Source organism: Erythranthe guttata, chromosome 11 (genome assembly GCF_056151865.1).
Source record: "Erythranthe guttata isolate IM_541 chromosome 11, IM_541, whole genome shotgun sequence".
NCBI classification, from domain to species: Eukaryota; Viridiplantae; Streptophyta; class Magnoliopsida; order Lamiales; family Phrymaceae; genus Erythranthe; species Erythranthe guttata.
The window spans coordinates 6,160,201-6,174,343 of NC_142543.1; the positions used below are offsets into that span (position 1 = coordinate 6,160,201).

Below are 14,143 nucleotides of genomic sequence, written 5' to 3' on the forward strand. Positions count from 1 at the left end.
TATATATATATATATATATATATATATATAGAGAGAGATACTATTTTATACAATTAACAAAAAAGATACAAAAATTTATAAAATTGTAGAAACAATTATAAAATGCAAAACTTCAAGTATCAATTATTGATTTATAAATAATTATAATTTTGAAAATTTTAAATTGCAAATTATAAATTTATTACAAAAAAAGTAATAGGAATTGCTAAATAATGAAATATGCTCTCATAATTTAACAAAATGACAAAAATTATATAAAAAAAAATACTTTATTATAGAAATTCAATAAATATTATAAAAATAAAATAAATATATCCTAGCCCCATTCCACCATCGGAATTTAGAAAAAAAAAATCTCTTCCCACCGTTCTCCAAATTGTACAAAAAATCATCAAAATTTCTCTTCATCATCTTCTAAAAATCATCGAAATCCCATTCCACCAATAACAACTGTCCAAATTCCATCACAACACCAACAACAACCACCAATTCCAACTTAATCCCGTCGTAGTACAAGAACCCATCACCGGATTTTGTGAAACAGTGCTGATTTTTTTGTGTTTGGGGATTCAATGTGAAGGTAAAAGCCTTACGAATGAATTTTGTGGAGAGGGACGTGATTCCCTGAGGAAGAACCCACCCTGGTCAGTCGGCGATGTTGTGGTGACTCGGAAGGGCCACGGCATCAGAAGTTTGCAACAGTGGTGGTCGAGGCAGAGGAGATGGCGTGTTGAAGGGAGGGGATCGATGGTGGTGGTGTAGGCGGCGATGGTGTATCCTTTCAATAGGAGGTGATCGATGGTGATGAGGGTGGTGAAATCATCGTCTCCACTTCTTGATTTTGGTGGGGTGTGGCTGAGAATTTTTTAGAAACTAAAAGACTAGAAGGGAGGGTATAAGAGTAATTGCACTGCAAAATTTAACCCGTCAAATTTCTGTTGACTAGTTATAAAAAATAGGGGTTTTTTTTTGTAGTTTTTAATACTACAGGGGGTGAATGTGACAATTTTTCATAGTACGGGGGTGCAAACTGTATTTGATTCTATTTTATATGAAAAATATATATACTCAAGGTCCAAGTAAACTAAAGTCCTTAAACATATTAATCGGTATCACAAGCTCTCTGTTGCATTTATTGGGTTCCTATATGTGGTTCTATTGAATTCTCTGTTGGACTTTCTTGCATTTTGCTGGCAAAGTCCAAAAAAAAATGAATTTTTTTTTTGAAAATTCCTAAATTTAGTTATAAATTATTGCACTTTCTGACATTTTCGAAGTTCCACCAATCTAGAGGCATTCAGAAATTGAAATGGATTTTTGAATTTCTATTTTTTTTTTAAATGAAAATTGGAACCAATTTTTAATTTCCAAAATAAAAATGGAAATCGGAAGATAAAAGATGTGAGTTGAGATTTTAGAAATATCTGAAAAGTACATTGGTCAATTTAACTTTTTTGTCCTATATGTTTCTCTATGTACGAATATGAATGATAACCACAATTTCTATTTTGAAAGGTTTAATCTCAAGAAATCAATTATCAACAAAAACTCCACATCATAAACCCATATTCTTATTGATCACAAGACTATTGTTAATTTTTAAGCAACATTACACATATCCATGTTCAAATCACTCATACAATCAATTTACTTTTCAACTAACCAATCACATCATTCACCAGTAATTCCAACAAGAACACTCTCCAGATTTAAAGTAATAGAACCTATTAGAATCTCTAACAACAATTGTTCGTCCTGTAACTAATGGAACGTGCTTCTCAAGTAGTCATCTGGTATTAGATGGATGGGCGGTTGCAATATTTGTCTATGTTTGCTATGAAGATGGTGGTCGAGCTTGTGGGAAATTTCCATTGGCAGACGTGTAGGTGGTTGTACATGAGGAAATTGTTGTTGAAAGAGAATGCAGCGGGATACCACGTGACCTTGAGTACTGCACTATTGACAACGACTAAGAAATGGACGAGCAGAGGTACGACTGTCACGAGTATTGGTAGGAATACTTTGTGTGATATTTTGAGTTTGTGTGGATGTGAACCGAGGAAACCGAGTTGTTGTATTAATAGAGGGTAGGGAAGCGGGTCGGGTATTTGTGAGATGAGCATAAGCTGGTATAGGTGAGAGAATTGTTTTGTTGCGGAGAGAGTTCTTTGTTGATGAGTTTTTCGGGAAGTTCATCAAAATAAATGGTGGAATCACGATCATTGACTGATTGATAGTTTTCGTCAAGCATTTCAACTATCTTTTCAGTCAATGGCAGATTGATAGTTTTCGTCAAACCTTTCAGGTATCTTTTCAGTCAAATCTTCAAGATCAAGAGGTTTGCCAAGGGTAGCTAGTTCGTCTGCTCGAACTTTTAAGAATTGCATGTACTCCGTAATAGATTGAGATCCTTTGGTGATATTTTTGAGGTGATCTTTGAGTTGTTTGATATGGCCACGAGATGGACAAGCGTAGGTATTGGCAACAATTTGCTAGGCTTGTTATGAGATTTTTGATTGAGTGATGAGTGGAACAAGAGATGATAGGAGAGTGCCGACAAAAGTCCAAAAATTAGTTTTTGTTGACGTAATCATGTTTGATATTTAGGATTTGTGACAGTAACATTACTTGTAGTGATGGTGGGTGAGGGAGCAGGGTATGATCCATCAATGAACTTTTGTAGATGGCGGCCAATGAGAATGGCTTCGACTTGAATTTTGCAAGAGAGATTGGTTGTTGGTGTAAGTTTAATGGAATTATGGATAATAATCATGATTATTGTTTTTTGGGTTCTTGGGAAATGATTGGTGATTTGAGGAGTCATGTCACCCATTAAAATGAGGATGAGAGGTTTGGCTCAAGAGAAAAGAAATTGGGTGGAGGAGAAAAAAAAATTATTCGATCAAAGAGTAACCTTAACTGTGATACCTTAAAAATAATTGGAATCATACTGTATTCTCATTGATGCAATATTATTATATATAAGTTACAAGACTGTAAAAATAGAAAACTAAAAACAACAGAATAAATAAAATGAATGTTGAATAATTACAATATAAACTGAAACGAATTAATCCCTTGATTATAGAAAATGTCTTAATTGTATTCCTTGATTTCATTTGATTGCATATATTTATGTGTTATGTATTTGTCTTGTTAGAAATTATAAATTATCAAACACATAAAAAGAATTTATTATTCAATTCATAGATTACTGTCCATAATCAGTAAGTAAATAAATAGAGAGATTTAATTTCGATAAGATTGTGTTGTTTTAATTAAGAGCATGTTTAGTTAAGTTTATAAGTTCTTAAAAATATCTTATAAGATGTTAAAAAGAATTCAATATATAAAAAAGTTTTTGGTAATCTTCTAAGGAACTTGTTTTTTTAAAATATGTTGTTAGAGCATATAAGTTGTTTCTAGAAAAGTATCTACACCCCACTTTTGTTTTATAAACGATAATTAGTCCCAAGTAACTTATAAATTTATATCAAAACACTGAGCTTGTCAGTTCCAAAAATATCTTACCGAACATAGATGCTTATAAAATATTTTAAATAAATTCAACCAAACACATCTTAAATCTGTTTTTTTCTAGAGTTTAATAAGGCGTTTCACCATGTGATGGATTGGACCATGTGAAATTGATAATATGATTGACTACGTATTCACTTAATTATCTTATATGACACTTTAAAATGTATAATGAACTTCGTTCACTAATTCGAAGTTCTTTTAGAACCAATGTGGTGAAATTCGAACATTGTTCCATATTCTTGGTTTTTTTTATAAATAGAGGGAAATAAGGAAGAATGTATACTCACAATATGGAGGATGTCATCTGTTTAGGAACAATAATGATTTCATATGTACTTCATAGAGAGTAAATCGAAAGTCACTAATTTGATCCGTGATGGGATGTGGATAAGGGTGGAAATCGAAATGAAATTTTGGAATTCTGCTGATTTTTATTAGAAAATATTCAAATTTAGAGCCGTGTATTTCATTTCGATTTCCGATTTCTTTTTTGTTTTTGAACAGAGTTGGAAGTGTATACAAGTTTATCGAAAATCGGGATTTTCGATCCGATTATAGTTCTGAATATTTCACTTTTTTACGAAATATGTAATATGGTTTTATGATATATTATGTAATTTCATAATATAATTTATGTTATATTTTATATGAAAAATATAAATACCCAAGGTCCAAGTAAACTAAAGTTCTTGAAAAGATTAATTGGTATCACAAACTCCTCGTTGCATGTTTTTGTTCTTATATGTGGTTTTATTTATTGCATTTTGTTGAATTCTCTGTTGGATTTTCTTGCATTTTGCTGGAAATTCCCATATCCGTATTTGGTTAAAAAAATAATGAATTTTCTGAAATTTTCAAAATTCCATCGGTTTAGAAATATTCCAAAATCGGAATGGAATGTTGGATTATGATTCTTTTAGAATGAAAATTTGAACCAATTTTTAATTTTCAAAAAAAAAATGGGAGATTAAAAATGTGAGTTGAGACTTTATAAATATCTAAAAAGATGTATTTTGGTCGATTTAACTTTTTGGAAAAATTAGCAAGATCTCCCCCATTTGAAAAGTTATGTGAGGTAGAACTCCTCAAATCAATAATTTGAGAAAACTCATTTCCCTTTAAAATAATCCTTCTCACAAATTTAAATTATCTAATGTACCCTTCAAGGAATGTAATCTCATTTTTCATTTATCTCTTCTCATTTTCACGCATTTCTTCTCTCTTCTCTGCAATTTTTTGTCTTTTTTTATTTTCCACCCAACTTTTGGTTTCTTCTTTCTCGAAGAGTGAAATATAGATTGAACCTCTCTCTATACAAATGTTTGAGGAGTTTTCTCAAAGAATCCCAAACCTTTTTCTCGTGCACTTCTCTATGTACGAATTAAATCATTAGTCGAATATGAGTGATAACCACAATTCCTATTTCGAAGTGTTTAATCTCAAGAAATCAATTATCAACAAAAACTCCACAGCATAAACCCATGTATATTCTTATTGATTACAAGACTTTTAACTAACCAACCACAACATTCACCAGTAATCGCCACAAGAACACACTCCAGACTTAAAGTGATGGAACCGATTAGAATCTCTAACAACAATCGTTCGTCCTGTAACTAAAGAAACGTGCTTCCCAAAATCGTGACAATCTTTACAAGCCCTCAGATTCTTGAAAACCACAATCGGTGCGGTACTAGCTGCCGTCGAAATCAGGCCAAACGCAATCGCGAGCCTCTCACTGTGCACAAGAAGCTGTTCTTTTCGATCCGACGTAATAATATCCGACACATCATCTTCCGTTAAAATTTCATCATTTTCTTTACGAGTGTCGCAGAATTTCAGTTCTCGCAATTTTGCATATATCTCTTCCGTTTTAGGATGGTGTAAATCACCCACTACAAAGCGGTGTACGTTGCTTTTAACTGTGATCCAACTGCAGCCGATTTCTTTCCTCAGTTCTCGTTCAGACATAAGCTTTCTAACATGTGCAGCTTCGTCCCATTTCCCAGACAAGGCATTCAAGTTAAACAAGAGGATATAAGCAGCACTATCTTTAGGGTCAAGTTCAAGAACCTTCTCGGCAGCAAATTTCCCAAGCTCGTATTTTCGGTGGATCGAGCATCCTCCGAGCAGACTTTTCCAACTCATTGCATCGGCTCCAAAAGGCATCGAATTTATCAAATCGAGTGCCTCGTTCAACAATCCAGCTCGTGCGTATATATCAATCATGCAATTGTAGTGGTCGATTGTGGGCTCCACTCCAAACTCGGTACTCATTGATTCCAAGTATTTCTTTCCTTCTTCAACCAGACCAGCATGGCTGCAAGCGGTGAAAACAGCGACAAATGTAACTGCATTTGTCCTAATACCAGAAGCATGCATTTGTCTGAAAAGGCTCAGGGCTTCCAAAGCGTTACCATGGTAAGCATAAGCAGCAACCATGGCTGTCCAAGCCACAGTGTCGGGTTTATCAATCGATTCAAACACTAGATAAGCGTAATCCAGCCTCCCACACTTAGCATACATAGTAATCATGGCACTTTCACCGTAGAGGCGCGAAACCAGGCATCTTTTGATAGCATCTCCGTGCGCTTGAGAGCCAAAACTGAAGTTGGCAAACGACGAGCACACTTGGAAAATGCTTGTGTACATGAACTCATTCAAAGCAATATCTTTAGTTCTTAGAGACTTGAAAACTTTAATGCATTTTTCGAATTCGCCAATTTGAGAATAGCCACATAGGATTGCACTCCACGACACGTCATTTGGTTCACTTATTACCTCAAATGCTTGACCAGCGGATTCAACATCTCCGCATTTGACGTAGAAATCCACTATAGGTGTACCAACCGAGACCTCACTTTGCAGCCCGAGTTTAACAGCCAAACCGTGAACCTGCTCGCCCGTTTTTCGATAATCCAACGCAGCGCAAGCCTTGAGAGTTATCGAAAACACAAACTCATCCAACTCAACATCTTCATTCAACATACCCTTGAAATATATCAATGCATCCTCATCTCTATTAGCTTGAGTGCAGCCCACCATCATTGTTGTCCAAGAAACAGCATTTTTTTCATTCATCAGGCGAAAATTCAGCTCCGCGCTTTCCAAATGCCCACATTTGACATACATGCTACATATTGCAGTGTTCAATGAAACATTGCCAGTGAAACCAGACTTAACTACTTGACAATGCATCTGTTTCCCGATCTCCAAGTACGACGAATCCGAGAAAGACTTCAAAAGGCTGATATAAACAAAAGGGTTCGATTTATATTTTGAATCTTGAATTTGCAAATACAGTTCCAAAGCGTTCTCCAGTAGCCCTCCATCTGCATAAGCAGATATAATGATGACCCACGAACCCAAAGTTCGGTCACGCATTTCATCGAACAGTTTCCGAGCATCAGAAAAACTCCCACAGTCACAATACATTTGGAGAACACAGTTCACAAGAAATCCAGGTGGGTTATCTTGCAATCGTTCGTGAATCAACTTTCCAAAATCTAAGGACCTCAGCTTGGAACACGTTTCAAGTAGGTGTTTGTACGATCGAGGAGCGACGGCAATATTACAACGGTCCATTTCGAGAAAGAATTCAATGGCTTCTTTGAGCTTATCCTGTTTGGAAAGGGAGACTAAATGGATGTTTTCGAGTTCGCCGTGAAGAGGATGGGTGTTCTTCAGTGGAGCATTGTTGGATTTGAGGGATACCCATGAAGGAATTTGGGTGAAATTTGCAGTTCTTGAGATCGATAATTTATCTGTTTGAGGAAGCGATGCTTGCGAACATATTAAATTGATTGAATGGAGAGTTGCCATAGATTTCATTTGGTGTTGTCAGATGAGAATGGAAGAGATCAACGCACGAAGAAGAATGTCAACACGTATCATCAGATTTCAAACCATGTACGTAATTTTAGCAAATTTTTCAACTTAATTAGTTTTTTCATTTGTTTTATTGGGTGTTTCTATGTGAGATCATGTGTTCTAAAATTATTGCTGAATTAAGTCAATTATTATTGGTAAAAATCATTAAACCACCCATTCAAAATTGCATCAACCTGAATTCGAACCTATGACCATTTGAAAATATACAAGAATACTTACGATTAAGACACAACACATAATTGACAATAAACTAACAATACGGATATATATCACAAAGCTACAATTTATAATGGTTATAAAACTTATATAAATAATGTTAAATAAATTATTAATTCTCATATAATTATTATTATTATATATTAAAAATATCCCATACTAACAAATCTTTATATAATATAATTTAAAAATCTAAGGAAATGTTGTTCAACTCGTGTAATTTAAAAATTAATTTCGAAAGAATTTGAAGTTTGAATTGAATCGTAAATTGTAAGATTTAATTAAATCGTAATATTTGAATCAATTAAGAGTGTGTGTTTTCAATTCAAAAACAATATTCAAAGATTTGATCGATTAAGCTCAACTCATTTCAATTCGTAGACAATATTCAAATATTTGAATCGGCTAAACTCAATAATTTACAATAGCGTATTAATCAATCTATGTATAGTTAAAGTTTAGTAACCTTTTTTTATTGAATTTTATCATAAAAAATAATAAAATTTAATTGGTAAAAATCGTAAGATTTAATCGGTTCATGGTTAGATTAAATCTTACGATTTACAATCTGATTCTTACGATTTTACGAATTAAATTATTATTTTGTTGTTAAAATTGAATTAAAGGGATAGTAGACTTTAATTATAAATAGTTAACTCGATTAATACGTTCTTGTCAGTGGTTGAACTTAATCGATTCAAATTTTTGAATAATATTTACAAATTAAAAGGATTTGCGCTTAATTGATTCAAATCATACGCTTTAATTAATCTTATGATTTGATTCTTGTGTAATTTAGGAATTATTTTTTTATGATAAAATTGAATTAAAAATGTATTACACTTTAATTAATAATAGTTAATTTGATTAAGACGTTCTTGTCAATAGTTGAGCGCGCTAATGAATCGATTCAAATATTTGAATAATGTTTACGAATTGAAAGGACTTGAGCTTAATTGGTTCAAATTTTACGCTTTGATAAGATATTATGATTTACGATTAGGTTCTTACATGTGTTAGGAGTTAAATTTATTATTTTTATGACAAAATTGAATTAAAAAGATATTAGACATTACTTATAAATAATTAAATCAATTTTGTAACATGTTATGTCAATAGTTAAGCAACCGATTCAAATATTTGAATAATGTTTACTAATTGAAAGGGTTTGTACTTCATCGATCAAATCTTACTAGTTGATTAAATTAAATATTAAAAGAAAATTCACAATATAGTATTTGTAGTATATAATTTTATTTTAAAGTAAGAAAACTACTAATTGTAATGAGTTATAATTTTTTCTTCTTCTAAATAAACATTTTATTTTATTTTTTATTTGGATTTGCCACACTATCGATTAAATAACATAAGTGAGTTTGAATTAAGTTATGCATTTTTTTTTATTTAATTGAGCATTCTTTACATTTTTAAATTGTGGATTTTATTAATACTTCTAATATTATATAATTAATGATAGATGTTTGGCGTATTGAACTGCAATTCTTTATATCTTTCAAACTTTATTTTATTAAATTTGTTAATAATTTATTTAATACCATTTAATAATAATGAATGTTGCAATTAATATTTGCATTAACAGTATTTATACAATTATGGTTAAATATTTCATAATAAGTTAATGTGTTGGGATGGTTAGGAGTAATAAATGTATTAAGAGGTCACAAGTTTGATTTTCAATGAATGCGTTTTTCTCGATTATTTATCAAATAAAACTCAGTCAGAATGAATTTAAATTAATTATTTAATTAAAATATAGTAGGGGGTAAATTAGACAATTCAATGTTAATCAATTTTATATTAATTTAATAAAAAAAATAATCGAAGGATAATTTGGTAAAGTACTTCATTTTTTAGAACATAAGCCATGTTATTTTTCTAGGGTCCAGATTTAATCTTAGAAAATTAATGGTGATTAATGCATATCTCAAATAAGTTTAGAACATGGGTGGTCTCACCCTAGAAAGACCCTGTTTTATTTTTACTTTTTTTGAACAAAAACTTAATTAGTTATATTTTAAAACTAATAATATTAAGGCGCGCGGTTACATGCAAAGCCTATTTTTTATTAGTTCAAGATCTTCAACATGAAAATTATAATTTATCATCAATAAAATTTAAAACTAAATAAAAAACACAAAATTTTAAAAAATAAAGAAAATCATTTCATTTGTACAAGACCAAATAAAATACATAAATCCAAAAACCCCTCTTCCTTATTTCACGACTTAAAAATCTCATTCTTCTCCTTCTTCTTCACAAACTCACCAAGAAACCCTATACACCAAAATTATCAAATACATAACAAACATTCACAATGGAACCAGAAAACAATGATATGGTGATTTACGAGGGTGGAGAACACAATGAAGTATGTTTTAACCGTTTATTTTTGCTTTCGGGTCGTTTTTTTTTGTTGGAAAAAAAAAAATTCGACGATACCAAAAATCGGTCTGCAAACACCGATTTTTGTTACTAAAGTCGGTAACCACATATCGATTATTTTAATAAAAATCGGTACTTAAAAACCGATTTTTGTAGTACAACGGCATGACAACACCAATTTGTTTTTGTATTATCGGTATTGTCATGCCGACTTGTACTACAAAAATCAGTTTTTAAGTACCGATTTTATTATCTGTGTTTTTTTAAGACCGTTTTCCCATACTTCGTGCAGCAACCTAGGGGATTGATGGAGGATTATTCAAATGAATTATCTAACAAACAAATATATGAGACACGGGAAGCTCTACTCGATTGGGTTAAAGGAGTTGGTAGACGTCACGGAATTGTGATAAACATTTTCGTTTCAGATACGGGATTGAAAGGGCGTAGAAGACCGTATGTTGTACTCGCATGTGAGCATGCGGGTGAGTATCGTGGGAAGAACAAAGCCGGTGAGGATGACCAAGGAGAGGGAAAGGGGAGGATGGGTTCTAAAAAATGTAATTGCACATTTAGATTAAAGGGACAAAACAAGAAAAGGATACCTATAATGTTGGGTGGGAGTTAAAATGAATTGTCCTATACCTCCTATGGCGGATTATTGACGACGTTACCATGATGAAAAAGTGGATGGTTGGAAGACTTACGGTAAGAAATCAAGGATTACAATGTTTAGGAAGTTAGTTGGTCAAGAAGTAGCCTTGCAAGAAACCTTCATAGATTTAACATACGTAAGTGAAGACGAGACGGTAAAAGATTTTTCGTGAAACAATGTACTTAATGTACAATATTTTAAGATTGTTGGTAGTCTTAATTATTACTATGCATTACTTACAATTGCTCGTAACATATATATTTATGCTTAATACCTCTACAGTTGTATTATAAGATCCAAACACCTAAGGATAGTGTGTATTACGAGTTGGAAAAAAAATCCAAAAAGCGAAAAATCGTGAAATATCGGATGCGTCGACCGGGAGGATTAAAAGGGGCAAGCCTTTTTTTTGGCTTTTCCACCTTGCTCTTTTGAGCATTTTCTTTTCGATTACGGTTTGAGACGGTCGGGGGTACACGAGGAGGTCGATGTTCCAGTGCAAAATATTTAAAAAATATCAATTAATCAAATATATAATATATTATTTAAAAACAAAATCTGAAAAATTTCGGTATTCGAAAACCGATTTTTTACTCAATAATTGACATTAGAACGCCGACTTTGACTTGTAAAGTCGACGTTGTGTCGCCGATCTGGTTAACAAAAATCGGCATTATGACGCCGATTTTCGTGCACAAAATCAGTCTGGGTAAACCGATTTGGGAAACTAACGACATCAAAAAAAATAAAAAACCAATTCCAATCTCAATTTTTTTTTCAAAATCGGCCAAAGCATTGCAACCCAACAAGAAATAAGCATAGATTAATGTTCATTCATACATATTTATCAAGAACCGATGCTCGATTAATGTTTTTGAATTTACAAACAAAAATTTAGTAAAAAGGATGTCGATGCTCGATTAATGTTTTTGAATTTACAAACAAAAGTTTACTAAAAAAGACTTACTTGTTGGTGGTGGTGCGATTGGTGGTAATGGTGCGATGGGTGGGTCGTTGGTCATCGCCGGTGCGGTAGAAGTCTCGCTGGTCGGCGTCGCGGTGGTCTGGCGGCGGCAGTCGTGATATTTTCTTTCTTTCTTTTTTTTTGATTTTTTGGTCTTGAACAAATTAAAAATATGATTTATTTGTATTTGAGTATTATTTGTGGATAAGGGTATATTTGTCCTTTTTGGTCTTGATGTAATAATTGATTAATTTACGGGCTTAAACTCCTTTATGTGGGTTTGAACTAATAAAAAAAATAGGCTTGCATATATCCGCCGCCTAATATTAATAGAAAATTGTACTTCAATGTAGTGGCTCTTTATATAACTTAATATAATTTTTTTTTCTTCTTTTTTTTTCATTTGTAATTGTAGTGAAAGAAGATGCAACCAACTATATAGTGTAATAATTCGTTATTAAGAGACGTAAATTACACTAGATTAACGAGAACTCATGTTGCACGGTCACTTCTAGGAGGTGCAAAGTCCGCGTATCTGACACCTATACACTCGGACACGCCCGGACACGGTTCGGACACCTATGTCGGGCCATGTCGTAATTTAACTAAAATTATGACACATGTATCGTGCAGTGTCCACAATTTTAAAAACGTTGGGATACGACTCTTATGTTTTAAGAGTAAGACCTAACAAAAATATGCATTTATTCTCTTTCTTCTTTGAGAGTCCACCCAAAAGTCTAAAACTCTAGCGACAACGGCGACCAAGAACACGAGCAGCAAGGACGAGCGGCTATTTTTTTTTTTTTTTTTTTATTTATTATTATTATTATTATTATTATTATTATTATTATTATTATTATTATTATTGATGAGATGGGGGGAAAAGATGAAGGAGAGAGAAATAGGTTAGTAGGTATTATTATAGGTTTGAAAAGTGGGAAAAGTTTGAATAGTGTATTTCTATTGGAATTTTTTTTAAGAAAAATAAAAATTTCCAAGTGAAAATTCTCAAACAAACATAATCCGAATTTTATGTATAGTATAAAACTGGAAATTCATTTTGAAAATAGAAACAAACATGACCATAAGCTCTTGAAAGCACAAATCTAAAATTGAGCTTTGCTTTTTAGATATAGACTTTGTTTATTTCTTAACAGCCCAAATCTGAAGGGCTTTTTATATATATCGGCTGGATTAATTCTCAAAAGCCCAAATCCGAAGTTGGGGTTTTTATATATGGGCTGAATTAGGTTACGAGTGCCCAAATCTGAAGTTGGGCTATTTATTTATGGGCTGGATTAATTCTTGAAAACCCAAATATGCAATTGGGCTTTTTATATATGGGCTGGATTAGTTATCGAAAGCACAAATCTGAACTTGAGATTTTTTATATACGGGCTGGATTAATTCTTGAAAGCCGAAATCTGAAGTTTGGCTTTTTATATACCGGCTGGATTAGTTCTTGAAAGGCTAAATATGTAGATGGGCTTGTTATATATGGGTTGGATTAGTTCTTGAAAGCCCAAACATGCAATTGGGCTTTGTATATATGGGCTGGATTGGTTTTTGAAAGCCCAAATCTGAAATAGGTCTTTTTATATAATCGAGGCGCATAATTTCGATATCAAGCAAGGCCTTTTGACGATGCTCCAAAATAACGGGTTATTTAGTGGATTGGCAGGTGAAGATCCGCATCTTCACATTGTCAATTTTCTCGATATCTGTAACTCCTATCGTCAAAATGGCGTTTCCCAAGAGACGCTTCAATTAATTCTCTTCAAACATTCCATACATGAGAGAGCTCGCCAGTGGTAGATGTTCCAAGCCCCTCACTCCATCTCATCATAGTCTCAAGTTCTAAAACTTTTCATGAAAGTTTACAGCTCACCGGATTAAAGAATACGATGGGAAATTCATAATTTTGTCCATGATCAAAGGGGGACATTATTCGAGGCGTGGGAGACATTCAAAACTCTTTTAAGGCAACTTGCAATTTCTTTCCCTTAGTCACGAGGTATTTGACAAACTTCACCCACTTTGGCATTTGTTGCAGTGCTTCGACGAGAGGAATATTTATACGAATTTCCTTCATCTTGTTAACAAAGCTTTGGTATTCTGCATCTAACTTCGTCTTTTGGAACCTTTGCGGGTATGGAACGGGCGGAGCCGATGTAACCGTGGTCTTTGAAGTGTCGCCTTGATCGTTTGAGCTCTCTTCCGCTGACCTGGTCGTCTTTGTTTTGCCATTAGTTTTCTCCTTTCTAGGGGCCTCCTCTAATTGTCGTCCGTTTCGTAGGCTCAGTGCTTGGACTTGCTCGTTTTGCCTTTTTCTTCGCTCCTCAATGTTCGATTTCCAATTTGAGTCTCCAATTTTGTATTGAGACTTTAGTGGTGGTCATAAATTGAACTAAAACCTCATCAAGGTTTGAGTTGGAATTTTGGGCCGGTGGATTGTTCCCTTGATAGCTTTG

The 14,143-nt window shown here is 33.1% G+C and overlaps 1 protein-coding gene across 1 annotated transcript; it reads right to left on the reverse strand.

Moving 5' to 3' along the window:
- Positions 1-4,962: 4,962 nt before the first annotated feature.
- On the reverse strand, positions 4,963-7,469 carry RARE1 (Pentatricopeptide repeat (PPR) superfamily protein). Its single transcript, XM_012992567.2, has one exon. It carries the CDS (start codon positions 7,369-7,371, stop codon positions 5,071-5,073), a length of 2,301 nt encoding a protein of 766 aa, XP_012848021.2. The 5' UTR covers positions 7,372-7,469; the 3' UTR covers positions 4,963-5,070.
- Between the last annotated feature and the right edge of the window lie 6,674 nt (positions 7,470-14,143).